The 14,928-nt window shown below is 39.9% G+C and overlaps 1 protein-coding gene across 1 annotated transcript in view; it reads right to left on the bottom strand.

Annotated features, from left to right (window-relative positions):
- Window positions 1-14,928, bottom strand: part of ush2a (Usher syndrome 2A (autosomal recessive, mild)) — a 239,883-nt gene that overhangs the window by 194,447 nt on the left and 30,508 nt on the right. Inside the window, 3 exon segments of the mRNA XM_037752115.1 lie at window positions 2,293-2,514; window positions 11,584-11,798; window positions 14,593-14,782. Coding sequence (XP_037608043.1) covers window positions 2,293-2,514; window positions 11,584-11,798; window positions 14,593-14,782 — 627 coding nt within the window.

The following is a 14,928-nucleotide window of genomic DNA, read 5'->3' as shown; positions in this document are numbered from 1 at the left end:
TGTAAGAATGTGTGTGTGAATGTTGATATGTAGTGTAAAGCGCTTTGAATGGTCGGAAGACTAGAAAAGCGCTATATAAAGTCCATTTACCATTTCCTACAGATAAACACAAAAAGAAAAGAACATCAACAACAAAAAACTCAATGGAAAAGTGCTATAAAAAGTGATTCTTTGCCAAAAGTATAGTTAACAATGGCTTTTTCCTTTTAAGAGATGAACAACATGCCAAGATGAAATTGAAGTGAGGGATGCTGTTTTTCATCCAGTTCTGAGTTTTTGCAATTTTTTTTTTAATTATTATTTATCCCCCTGCTTAAATTCACATAAAAGTAAGATATCTAACCTACTGTATCCAATTGATGTGTTTACATGTGCAAATGTATAAAAAAAACAAAAAAAAAACAGTAGCATTCTTCCTTATTGAAATCCCATGTCATATTCCAATATGCATATTTATATTTCCATTAAATATCTAAATGTTCTTCTTATGATGTCTTGTAAATTATGAGTACAATGTGCTGTACTTACATTGCACATATAAGGACTAATGCCCTAGTAGACTGACTTGCAAATAAATAAATACAGAAAACAGAAAAGAAAAATTAAAAGACCACCACTAACGTTATCATTAAACCCTAATAATATATATATATATATATATATATAATATATATAACGGTCGGGGTATAAAAAAGTTTTTGCTATGTTTAATATAAAGTTTTATGAAAAATAATTTTAGGAAATACATTTCTGTGCCACAATATCATGTCGTAATGTAAATGATGCTCATGAGTGCAGACATACACAGAGAAACACATACTCAGGTTATGAGTGTACTCTCTCTCTTGCCAACACGCCTGTTTACATGCTTTCTAAAGAATGAAGGGAGAAGAGATGGAGAGATGGAAGAAGAATGAAAGAGAGGGGGGAGACGGAGAGGGATGAAGAATGCACAGATGAGATTTCAGCAGCTCTAAATCTCTGTTTCTCCTACTTCACTGTAACAAGCTACTAATTAAAACAGCTTAGAGGGAGGGGGAGGGAGAGAAAGAGTTAGAGATGATTGCCTCCTGCATAATCCTATAATTACCACAGTCATAAAAAACAGTCACTCTGTCAGTCTAATGAAGAGATGTGTTCACAATTACTCTCAGAAAGCTCTGCTGATACTCAACAGTCTGTGTCAAAATATTTTTCTAGTTGTCGAACTGTGCTCACACCTTTTTAACAAATCAACACTAAAAAGATCTTCAAGTGTTTCTTTCAAATAATTATGCTACTTCAATACAATTTTGAAAAGTGACAGGAGTGACTGTTAAAGATTATTTTTGGGGCATGTTATGCCTGTATTTGACAGTGACAGTTAAGAGAGAACGGAAATGTGGGGAAAGAGTGAAGGGGAATGATGTACAGCAAACGTTCCGGCCAGCAGAGAATCGAACAGGAGACTCGCTGCTCCGGGCATTTGCACCAAGGCCCCAGGAAGAGCGCCAGGCCTTGAAGCACATTTTCGTAGTGGCTGGTGGAATTACAACTTCTGTGTCCTCGATGTGATGTTATTGGGGCCAAAAAGACTTTCCCCATAAACTTACATTGGGAAAGAGATGTCTGTAAATCAGCGGGTACATTTTTTTTTTTTAGATAAATCAACTTCCCAGTTTAAACACTTGAATAGTCCTTATTATTTCCCTTCCTCCATTCATGTGAATGAGCCCGGAACCACAGGCTGGGAGGCGGAGTTAAAGGAAACATTACTACGCTTTCTCTATGGGCCCCATGACTGCGTAAGATCGCCGGATGATCCGGGTACTTTATCACTCGGCAGTCGAGCCATTTTTGACTTCATGCGCCACTGAGCAACTCTCATAGGAATGAACGGGAGCCGGCCTCCAACTCTGTATCCAGTTCTCTTTATACATTCATGATTTGCGCCCATGTGGTATGCCTCCTAACCATTCGGCTATCGGGTTACAGTGACTGTTAACTAACAAAACTGGAATCATTCTACATATGGTGGTGAAGACATATAAATTAATTGTCATGCCAGATTATCAGTATATAAATATTAAATAAACACAAACCAGCATTTTAAGAAATAAAAGCCATATTTAGCTATATTTGAGGTATGATGATTCAAATTTCTACTTCTTGGTTTGCAATTCAAGTTCTCCTAGACATACTATGGATTTACATATCCAGATTAAATCATTTGTCACTGCAATTCAAACACCAACTTTCAGAAACAGATGAGACACTTAATAAAGTGGGATCTCTGCATTAATATGTCCTCACCTGCCACTGATGGTGATCTCATTGATGGCGTAGTATCTGTGTCGCTGGTTCACCCCGGCTGCTCTGGTGTGGGATTGTCCACTCAGCTGTATCCTGACCTGGGTGGCATGTACCATCTTCTGCAGGGCGGGAGTGTTGTAGAAGTCGTTATAGCCTGGCCTCAGGTTTGGCTCTGGGGTCAGCAGGCTGAAGATGATGTTACCTCCTGAGAAGGACACATTGCTGGAACACAGGAAAGAATAACACATTAAACCAATTGGGTTTAATGGTGTGGCTAGGTAGGTGTCTAGGTCACAACTCTTTTAAGAAAACAAATCTAAGGGATCCGTATCAAGAGTTATATGTTTAGGGAAAATTACTATGAAGTGATTGCCATCAGACTCAAAATTCCAGTATCGATTAGGCAATAGTGTACAGCAAACATCACAGCCGAACACACAATACAAGTGCAATGGCAAAGACTAAACTAAAAAACTACTATTATTTTGTCTTGACTTCTACAGGCTTCTTCTTTACTTTCTTTCTTCCTTTCTCTCGCCGCAGCAACCTCGTTCTCTTTGTCTTCAGGTAATGCTGTAAGACGTATTCAGGCCACTTCTCTTGTGCATGTATGTGTGTGTGTTTATGTTGGTTTGGCTTTTGGCATACAATAAGCATAGTAGTACACACTGTCACACATATTGTTGCAAACATAACAAAAGTCTATTTTGGCACTGTGTCCTGTTTGTCTGTGTTTAGTTTTACTGTCTACATATGGAGTGCTTACGTATTGATAGATAAGATGATAAAATTTGCTCCATTGTGATTGGATGGCGGGATGTGACAGTGACGAACGCAGCATTTTACCCAAAGTTGAACATTTTTCAAATCTCGGTGACCAGAAAAAACAAACAAATGTGCAGCGCTCAGCTCAGGATAAACACTCAGCGCCTTGTCATGCTGCTGTTTGTAACATAGTGGTTGTGGCGGTTGCTTGCTATGTCCTGCGGTTGGCTTGTCAATAGCAAGGTATTGCAATATTGCGGTTATTGCAGCACTAACTGAACACCATACAAAACGTAAAGATCAATTTAGTACACAAGGGCACAATAGTTCTATTGCAGACATTTCGTTGAATTCAGCTAGTTTTTTCAAATGAACGAATGTTGAATTTACTATACCACTGCACACCACACAAACGTGATTTAAAAGCTGTAGCTAAGGAATAACGAGACTCCACTACTGAAATGAGAACAATTTAAATGTTAGCCATAGATCAAATGGTATTTTAAATACATTTTGTTCCCGATCTCACTTGCCTTTGTAGGGGTTCTACTTTGGTAGGTTTTGGTTATTAGCAAAATAATTAATAAATAATAATAGAATTATTAATATTAATAAAGATTATCAATAAACATCAATAATAAACGGGGCACCACCCTGGAATCAGGGACCAATGACCAAAACGTTAATATAGTCTCATTATATATGCTAAACTATCAATTTGGAACGTTGATTAATAATTAAATTAATAACTATAACCAGAATAGATAGTAAAGGTTGAAGGATATCGGAGTTCTTGACATAGCAGAGGTTGGCAGTATTCACTCTTGTGCAACATTAAAGAGACCAGCATGTATATTCCACAAACATTTATTTACAAGATAATAAAGGTTCAAAACACAATATTAATCTAACTAAATAACTAAACTAAACAAACCAAACACAGTGTGTGTGTGTGGGTGTGTGTGTGTGAGAGAGAGAGAGGGGGGGGGGAAACAAGATGGGTTCTTGTCTCAAAATGTCTGTATGGCCTACAAACAAAATGGCGGGCACTGTAAAACAAAGATGGCTGAATCAAAGATGGCGGAATCAAAGATGGCGGAATCAAAGATGGCCATCAGCATGTCACCACATGACCTCTTTGTTCTTCTGAGAAGAAGGACAAAGAGGGGGGTTGGTGATGTGGGGTTAAGATTATCTGAAGCTGTATGTTTATGTTTAACTAATTCACAGTTTCTGTATGTGATCTTTATGTGTGTTAGATATGCAGTGGGTTAGAAAAGATGGTTAGTTGCATGCAAGACCTTGTCTATGTGAAGCATAAACTAAACACATCAGATGTGGCGAAGCCAGTTACCCAACAATCAAATACAGATAAATCACCACAGTCAAACTCAATGAATAACATTAAACCAAATCAATACAAGTACTTTCTAGAAATCAAAGTTGGACAGTCTTGCTCAGCCCTGTGCGATTGCTAATGCTAAGGCCCAGTACGTTACCAATCCATGGAAGAACCGGTTTTGTGATTCCATGTGTTGAAGTTGTGGTTCCAAGTCAAAGAGGTCGTCTTTGCTGTTAGTTTGGTGCTAACTTCTTTGCTTGATAGCTTGAAGTTAGCTGGTGAAAAGGGCAGAGCACTCGCGTCGTCTGCAGTTTGGTTCCTTGGTTGCAATGGCTGTTTCCTAACAGGCCATTGATCAGAACCAGAACTGTTTTGCAAGTTCTGGACTTGAGAGCCGTTCACCTCAACCAGGTCAGCCTGGGTTGAGGAGATGAAGAGCAGAGAGAGCGCAGCAGCTCACCTCTCACACGTCAGGAGAGATGAGCAGATGAGAAGAAAGAGACGAAAGAGGGAACAAAGGACATTCCTCTGGTTTTGTTCTGTGTGAATTTCACACCTCTGGGTGAAATGTTACTGTAGCCAATGAGAGCTGAGATGAGTCCTGTGGTCAAGGATCAGGTTACTGAGGTCATGAGGTCACTTGAAACCAGCCAGATGCTGGGTCCCTACATCCCCCCATTTGGTCTTTAAGATGTGTAACATCCTTCAAGAGCAAATCAGAAGGTTGAACAGTTCACAGATCCTTGGAAACAACCTGGAGGTTGTATAGTCCAATCCCTGGGGACAACTGAAAAGTTGTTAAATCCATGATTGAAAAAGTTCATTCAACAGTTCATTCCATTTTGTAACGTCTGGGCAGTTCATTAACCAATTGGGCATTGGTTAAGACTATCTATCCTGGCTAAGCAAGAACAGTCCCTAAGTTACAAATAAAACCAGATAAACAAAAACAATAGCATTGTATAAAATACCTAACTATGTTTCTCTGTTATTTATAAGGTTAGTGAAGAACAGGAATGTTAGAGGTGTTAAGTTGTTAAGGTGAGAGGCGGAGTGTCACCTAAAACAATGCGGACAGGTGTATGACTGTTTTTGTACAGTCATAATGTGGTGTCCTAAGCTAGTGTGTGCACTAGTGATCTCTAAACAAGATACTACTAAGGAGTTGGTCCAAGTGTACTTGTAAAGTTGGACAGTGGTGTCTGAGTTGAGTTTTTGCTGTTGCTAACAAACTCAAGTTTTCCCTAGTATCTGCAAAAGAGGAAAGGAAAATTAAGGCACCGTTATCTAGCGTCAGTCTCACTGTTAGCTAGGTGTTAGCTAGTACCGTGGGAAGGTAGCTCTGGATCTCTGATGCTTACCTCGTGGCTCAGGGCTGTAACGCTCCAGGTAGCCAGAGGCAGAGAGGCACTCAGAGTAGCTATCACTGTATGCTAGATTATGTCCATGTTCTGAACCTCGTTCAGAGTCTGAAATGTGGTCAGAGATGCTGTGGTCATCGTCAGACCGGTCACGCCAATTCTGGGACAGAATTTCAGCGTATGGCTTTCTAACACTTCTGTTGTGTGAATGCCTATCTCTATGCAAATGGGGGACATGGCGGTTACGCTCAGTGTCCTTATGCCGCCTCTTCTGACCCCCCTTCGACCTGTTGTGAAGGTGGTCTTTTGAGGTGGCAGATCTGCTTGACACGTCAGTGTTTGAGCTGGTGGGCTCAGTTAATTTACCCCCCTTTTTGGAAATGACCAGAGTTTCCCAAGCTATCTGTGTCATCTTCCTTATCTCACACAGTGAGGGGTTACCCTCATGCGTCCTCAGTACGACGTGAGTGCGTACACAGGGATGCAGATTCTGCAGAAATAAGGACTTGAAGAAAGAGTTTTCTTCTAAGCCTGGCGCATTCTTACCTTGGAAGTATGCATGCCTTAAACGTTTGTAGTAATCTCTAGGATTCTCACTACGTGAATGTTTAATTTGAAGGGCTGCAAACATCGCTGAGGTCTTGTCAGCTGTGGAAGAGAATTCTTCTATCAGTGCATGGCGAAGCTCACAATAGTCATTTCTGACACTGGGAGGTTGTGACTGTATAAACTTGTGCACAGCTTTAGAGCTGGTTTTCCACACAAGTTTAACCTTCTCCCTTTGGGTGGCGTGTGTTAAGTCAATTAGATTGTGATCTAATTCCTTAAAATAGTCATCAATGTGTTGATCACAGTTGCCTGGATCAAAACATTCAATGTCCTTAGCTATGAATTCCAGCACTTCATGGCGTGGACCCTGTAGGGTCCTCTCTGGCTGAGAGGCAGAGGCTGGACAGCTGTCATCACCCTTGTGACAGAGTGGGAAGCAGGCTGAACTTTTGGAGGGAGGAGCACAGAGGAAGGTGTCATTTCTCTGTGGCTGAGAAGAACATGAGGCAGGATATCTTCTTGAAGATAAACTACATGTGTCTTCACTGTCCGTTTCAGAACAATAAGTAGTCAGGTAGCTGTTCACTCTTTCTCTCAGCGGAGGTTGAGGATCTGACTTTATTCCCAAAGACTTTGAGTCGGTTGGAAATCTTTCACTTCTGAGTGGAGAGGGAGTTAAACTCTCATCACGTGAGGAGAGTGAATCTGAGTAGCCAGAATCACAGTGACTGACAGACTGTGGTGGGGAAAGACATTCTAGTCTAAGCCCTAACAATTTTTCTTTGTACTGAAAAAGAGCTAACTCTGCTGAATGCAGGTCTTCTAAGTAACGCATGGCTTTCTTATCAGCTGTCTGAACTTCATGGAGGAGACTAGCACTTTGCGTTCTTAGGTTATCTACCTCTTTTTCCAGGGCTGTTTTACTCTGAATGGCAAGACTGGTCTGCCTGTGGAAAATCAGAAGCAAGCATTTTAACAATGAATCTTTGGATGCGGTCTGCGCATCACACCTGTCTGTGAGGAGCGATTCCACTTCTTTCCTGCACTCACTGAAACTCAACCTGCTGATGAGTTCAGGGCAGCCAGGGTTTAGGCTCTGTGCTAGGGAAGAAATAAAAAACTCAACACAGGGGTTCTCCATTGTTAAACCTGGAATGGAGGGTGAAACTAAACAGGATGTCTAATACAAAACAAAACAATGTTGTTGGCTATGGTGTTGCGTTGGCAGACACCTTGTGGTGTAGTTTGGGAGGTACACTAGCCTAACAACAATACACTGGCATACACTATGGGGGGTAGCTCCCTGTGGAGTAGCTCCTGTGGAGGAGGGGACCAACTAGTGACTCTAGTGGGCATCAAACAAAAGGCCAGTAAAGTAAACAAGGTTTACAAAAGAAGTTTGCTTACACACAACATGCACTAACTGAAATGCACGGCAGTAACAGTTGTGATGATGTTTCTTAAAGGTGACTCAAGCTGGACACGTGGAAGTAACAGCTAGGTTGCAAACTTATATCACAGGGCTGTTTAGCACACTGTGGCTCTTATCTTAACTCAGGCTGTGGAATGCTTGGCAGTTACACAGCAGGGTACAAGCTCTCTATGTTACACAGGGCCGGTGGCACGCTGTGTCATTAAAGGAACACTTAGATTAACAGCAAAATATGACGACTAGACTAGATTGCATTGAATACTTGGTATTCAAATGCTGAACCAAAATTCTCTCAAGTTCTACAGCATAGGTTAACTTGAATTAGCAGCAAAAGCAAATCTTAAAATGAACACCATAAAGGTTTAAAGTGTTAATACTCAAAATCTCTCAAATAAACAATTCTAACCACCATGTACTTGTTTAAAAGTACAACTGGACTTCTACTCCTGTGGAAGACTAGTGGTGTAGAATGTAAACACTTTTGGTTTGTTTAGAAGTGGAATATGAAATTTTTGTTTTTGACCAAAAATTATGCTGAAAATTAATATTGCACAATTATGAACATTTGCCAACAAGAATACTATGCCTCACACGGGGCACCATTATGTAGGGGTTCTACTTTGGTAGGTTTTGGTTATTAGCAAAATAATTAATAAATAATAATAGAATTATTAATATTAATAAAGATTATCAATAAACATCAATAATAAACGGGGCACCACCCTGGAATCAGGGACCAATGACCAAAACGTTAATATAGTCTCATTATATATGCTAAACTATCAATTTGGAACGTTGATTAATAATTAAATTAATAACTATAACCAGAATAGATAGTAAAGGTTGAAGGATATCGGAGTTCTTGACATAGCAGAGGTTGGCAGTATTCACTCTTGTGCAACATTAAAGAGACCAGCATGTATATTCCACAAACATTTATTTACAAGATAATAAAGGTTCAAAACACAATATTAATCTAACTAAATAACTAAACTAAACAAACCAAACACAGTGTGTGTGTGTGGGTGTGTGTGTGTGAGAGAGAGAGAGGGGGGGGGGAAACAAGATGGGTTCTTGTCTCAAAATGTCTGTATGGCCTACAAACAAAATGGCGGGCACTGTAAAACAAAGATGGCTGAATCAAAGATGGCGGAATCAAAGATGGCGGAATCAAAGATGGCCATCAGCATGTCACCACATGACCTCTTTGTTCTTCTGAGAAGAAGGACAAAGAGGGGGGTTGGTGATGTGGGGTTAAGATTATCTGAAGCTGTATGTTTATGTTTAACTAATTCACAGTTTCTGTATGTGATCTTTATGTGTGTTAGATATGCAGTGGGTTAGAAAAGATGGTTAGTTGCATGCAAGACCTTGTCTATGTGAAGCATAAACTAAACACATCAGATGTGGCGAAGCCAGTTACCCAACAATCAAATACAGATAAATCACCACAGTCAAACTCAATGAATAACATTAAACCAAATCAATACAAGTACTTTCTAGAAATCAAAGTTGGACAGTCTTGCTCAGCCCTGTGCGATTGCTAATGCTAAGGCCCAGTACGTTACCAATCCATGGAAGAACCGGTTTTGTGATTCCATGTGTTGAAGTTGTGGTTCCAAGTCAAAGAGGTCGTCTTTGCTGTTAGTTTGGTGCTAACTTCTTTGCTTGATAGCTTGAAGTTAGCTGGTGAAAAGGGCAGAGCACTCGCGTCGTCTGCAGTTTGGTTCCTTGGTTGCAATGGCTGTTTCCTAACAGGCCATTGATCAGAACCAGAACTGTTTTGCAAGTTCTGGACTTGAGAGCCGTTCACCTCAACCAGGTCAGCCTGGGTTGAGGAGATGAAGAGCAGAGAGAGCGCAGCAGCTCACCTCTCACACGTCAGGAGAGATGAGCAGATGAGAAGAAAGAGACGAAAGAGGGAACAAAGGACATTCCTCTGGTTTTGTTCTGTGTGAATTTCACACCTCTGGGTGAAATGTTACTGTAGCCAATGAGAGCTGAGATGAGTCCTGTGGTCAAGGATCAGGTTACTGAGGTCATGAGGTCACTTGAAACCAGCCAGATGCTGGGTCCCTACACCTTCTATTGCTCTGGGCATTGCTGTTCTTCTCACAAAATACCTGTTTACTTGCTTATCTGTGCATGTAGCCATGATGCAAAAGTATCACTGACAGCACTCCTGGAGCAGTACAGTAATTGACTGGTTTGAAAACACCTGAAATGACTGAGGCATGCTTGAATTTATCTTGCCAGACACTCCAGCGGCCTCAGAGGAGGAAATGTCTCTTGCGGGATTAAACAAATCTTGCAAGATAAAAAACATAAATCTTGCAAGATCAAAGACGGTGCTCTTTTTGATATAATTATCAACCACTAATGTCACAGAGCGTGTTATAATGTTGCCAATGTGAGGTTCAATTGCTCTCATGCCAATTTAACTAATACAGTATGTGATACCATTTGTCAGTCAAGTGAAAAATAAGCAATGACTACATAATCTGTGATCTATTCATACTGTACCTGTTCTATCTAGTGCCAACCATCGAGTGCCAATTGAGAGCCTGTTAGCGGTCATGTGCCAAGGCAGCGCTGTAGGTGGTTAGCTTTATAAACCTAGTCACTGTGAGAGTGCCAGAGTGTGTGTGTGTGTAATGGGTATGTGTCTGATTTCCTTTGATTTCTTTTGACTTATGTTTTTTTTAACACACACAAATGTGTGCGTGCATAAATGGGTTTGTGTGTGTTCATATACTTCTTTATTTAGTCCTGCCAGTAATTTCTGTGTAATCTCCTCTGCCTTAAAGAGGCCATGACCACCCAACAGCATACGGCGAGAACACGTGGTTCTGCTCTGGGGAGAAGGCCCAAAACAAACTAACAGACTGTGTGAGGAGTTTATTTTCAGTTTATTTATATTTAGATGATTCAAAGCAGTTTCAAATGGGATGATCAATCTGTGGCCAGAGCTGTCTTTAGTTTTCATCTGACTGATGACACGGTAAATAACAAGAACTTCTTTCAAATTTTATAACAGTGCTGAGCATTCTGCAAGTCACTAAATATGTGTTTGCCCTCCCTGATTCCCACAGGATTAATGATACTATCTTAGTATAATGTGCTATTGTCCAGTTGATGTCCAAAACATGTGATTTTTAGGTTGTAGCAGGCTCAGTTTTAAAGCTAGAGTGAAAACTGTGATACTGGCATCATATGAAACTAAAAAATCTAAGGAATCCATTGGCACAAAACATGAAAAATAAATTTTGATGAAGAAAAACTGTCAAGGCCATTTTCAAAGGGATCCCTTGACCTCTGAATGAAAATGGGTTCTATGGGTACCCACGAGTCTCCCCTTTACAGACATGCCCACTTTATGATAATCACATGCAGTTTGTATTATTTATTTATTATATTATATATTTTAATCGATTGACAGCTCTAGTATTTTTTAAATAATTTGGAAGGTTTTCAAAGGGCTTTATGAGTCAGAGTCAATAGAGGCAGGTGAATATTGTCAAATCACAAAGGATCCTTCACCTTGTATTAAAAAGTGTCAAATTTTGTGTTTTCTTTTTTTCTTTTTTGGGGGGGGGGGGGGGGGGGGGGGGGGGATACACACACATATAATCATCTTAAATTAGACATCGCGTTCATATTAGTGCTTTAGCATATCAGAAGTTAAGAAAACATTTAGGGCTTTTAATTTTTTTTTTCTCATATAATTTGTGTTAACTGTAAACTGAAAAATATTTACAGTATACAATACTTCCTTCTCTTTTTACAGTAAGTAATACTGACTATTTTCCACACCCGCTCCCCCATTCACACACGGTACCTACCTGGGCAGCTGCAGACAGTTGACTGAGTCTGGTCTCAGTAAAGGCCCGTTGTTCTGCATTTCAAACACACTGCAGTTTCTGGCCATATATTGCCAGTCCAACCAGGGCTGTTCTGTAATGGTGCCACTCTCAAGTTCTGTGAGGTTGAGTCTCCGTCTTTGGATCAGAACTGACTCAGGCAAGAGCCCGCCAAACTGTACTATGACGTAGAATATCTGGAGGAGAGGGGGGGTACAAGTTAGCATGAATAAAACCAGATTTGCAATAACAGGTACACCTGTACAATGTCCTTCAATCCAAAAAAGGCATGTGGTATATCCTACCATGGTGGTGTTCAGTTTTTGTTGACACTGTGTCAGACATATTTATTCACCTCTATGGTAATTTTCAAGGTCATAGTAAGAGTGGTTATTGTTTTGAATCACATTATATTAAGACGTGTTTCTAACTTGTAATGGTATGGACAAAACATTAAAACATATTTGTCAGTTACTGTGCGTTGATACAAATCACTTTTTAATAGCAGGTCTTGTGCAGTATTAGTCTTGTTCAAATGGTAGAAATGTAATTTTGCTATTAAGTCATTACTTGTGTTTCTGTATGGATGACTTAAAATTATATTTAAGGTTTTTAGTTGAAAACCGGCAGCCCTCACACAACACATAGACACATATTTACACAAACACACAGACACACAACACATAAACCAAGTGCGTGTGTGTGTGTGTGTGTTAAGTGTTATCTGCCCCACTACAGTGTGGGCTGGGACACTGGGTTACACAGCAGGGAGCGCATTAAGCCACCACCACTGTGCAAACCCACACACACACACCAACACACACAACCCGAACTTCAGAAAGTGTCTTTTATCTGGGGACTTGAGTTGAGCTACCGCGTCAGGACAGCTCCCAAAATCCTGCCCACACTCACATACACACTTCAGAGAGAAGAGGGACGAGTCTTTTGACAGCTCCAGTGTCGACAACGCCCGAATCCAGCAATATCTCTCTCTCCCTCTGCCCCCCCTGTCTGTCTCTCACTGCAGTGCTTAGAAAGAGGATGAAACTACTGTCCACTGCACATACAGGTGCAAGCAGATAGATACTGTACAGCATTTGTATTGTAGCATTTCAACTGTACACTCCACAATGATGGAATTTAGTCGAGGGTCCAACCCAAAGTAGCTAACAATGACTGAGTAGGAGGTCAGGAGGCTGATACACCATTTAGAAGACACATTGGACCTCATGCAAGAAGCAACATACAAATACATTTTCTATTATTTTTGTTCGTTTACACGATTGTTCTTATTTTGTTAGTATCCATTGATTCTGTGATCGAGAGCACTTTTACCAAGATAAGAAGAATCTTGAGAAACAAATTGTTTTTCACAGTCCACAAATTGGTTGCCCAATGCAAGGACACAAAGCAACACATGAATGCCGTATAATCCAATTTATATTATATGTTTTTAGAGTAATTATAATGATTGGATTATTAAATTTGTGGGCTAACTAAATACTATCGGTCCATTGATCCCAATTAAGACGTTAAAACCTTTGGATGATATTGCGTCCATTCATCTACTGAATGGCTTATATACTGCTATTTGATTTTCCTGTAACACCAGTACTGACGCTCTAGAAAATCACATTTACTTTGTTTAAGTTTATTTAACAGTACCTTGATTTCGCTACTGCTGTTCTAGCACTTCCCAATTAGGGATCAATAAAATCTATCTGCTGAAGTTAATTGTACAAGTGCATTTTTTGGTGGCATCTCTCCAATTCTTGGCTATGTGGAGTATTTGCATATGGCACAATACCTGCCCTTATATAGTGTTTTGGGGGCGTAACCTATGCTAATAATAGACAATCGGCCACACGCCTCCAATCAATCAAGAGGGATTCATCAATCAGCACACCTGGGTAAGAGCACATTTGGTTGGTTAAGAAAGTATGGTGCATCTGGAGCTGACTTCTCCTATTTTTTCTATTATTTTCTTCTAACAGAGGATTAAGAGAAAATATAAGAGAAATTTAAGAAAACGTTGCTGCATGAGGCCTAATGATGTAGAATAACCCACATTTGCTGTCGATCTGACTGGGTCATCAACACATTTTATCCAACATTGGCTCACAACCTGGACCAAGATTTCACAAGGATCTCACGCTGCTCAGTGTTGACATAAAAAGGATGAAATTAATTATCATAGGAATACTATAACCCCATTGTAGATATTGACTGAAACTTCTAGCCCTCTAAATCATACATTCTGCTACTTACCACCTCATACATACTTTAACATGATTGCATATGTTGTTGCATTCATTTCTAATTAGGTGACCGAATAAAAACAAAACATTTACAACACTGTGCATGCATCCCCATTTCAATATTGAGAGTAAGTATTACAGTGACCACTTTTAATGAACAATTCTGTTTCATATAGTATATAAAATGACTGAAAATTCTTCTGTTTGGTAGTTATGTGTACACAGTAAAAGCTGCAAACCTGCATGAATTGCGACAACTAAAGATTAGCTATAAAGGCAGTCTGAATGGGTCAATGGTGTCAAATGTGGATTAAATGCGTGTCTGTATAACTGTCAGGGTTGGTGTGTGAATGTGGTACAATTGTCCCAAGTTGTTCAAACATATGTCAACACAATACACATCCAACCCAAGGCCTGACAGCTACAGGATGGTATCTTTACTAGCCCACTCTACCAGCTGATGGCAGTTTCAGGATAATAATACTCTCATCCACAGGCTACAAGTGTGTAGTGGATTGATTTAATGATAAATTCAATTAACTCAGTCAATGCAGTCACCAAATCTCAACCTAATAGAAAAACTGATCTTAGACACTATTTGTATTTATCATTTATATATTTAATATATTGTATATGTCACTTATATTGCACATCTATTCATCTGTCTATCATTATTGTGGAATAATATGTGTGTATGTGCTTAGTTGCGTGCGTGTATCATGAGATGTGGTACCTGGTATTGTCCATTCGCCAAATCCACAGTAATAGAGACTCCTTCATCCAGTTCCTGTGTAGTCATGATCTTAGAAAGCCATGTGGTGCCCATGTCCTGATCATTGATATAACTGATTGGATGGGCATTAAGGTTGAGTCTTAGCACTCTGTCATTGGTGGTGTCCTCAACACCATTGGGAATGCAGTATCTGTTAACAGTGAAAGTATAAGGTATATTAACTGTGTACTGGCGTTCAACAGGGGACTGTCTTTTTTCTGAACACTAACTAGAGAGACATTGAGAACGAACAAAAGTCAGGCTAATCAACAACAAAAGCTGTTTAAATCTACAGTC

The sequence above is a fragment of the Sebastes umbrosus genome, chromosome 2 (assembly GCF_015220745.1).
Source record: "Sebastes umbrosus isolate fSebUmb1 chromosome 2, fSebUmb1.pri, whole genome shotgun sequence".
In the NCBI taxonomy this organism is placed as follows: Eukaryota; Metazoa; Chordata; class Actinopteri; order Perciformes; family Sebastidae; genus Sebastes; species Sebastes umbrosus.
Note: the sequence above shows the minus strand (reverse complement) of the source record. Positions and strands in the feature narration are given on the sequence as shown.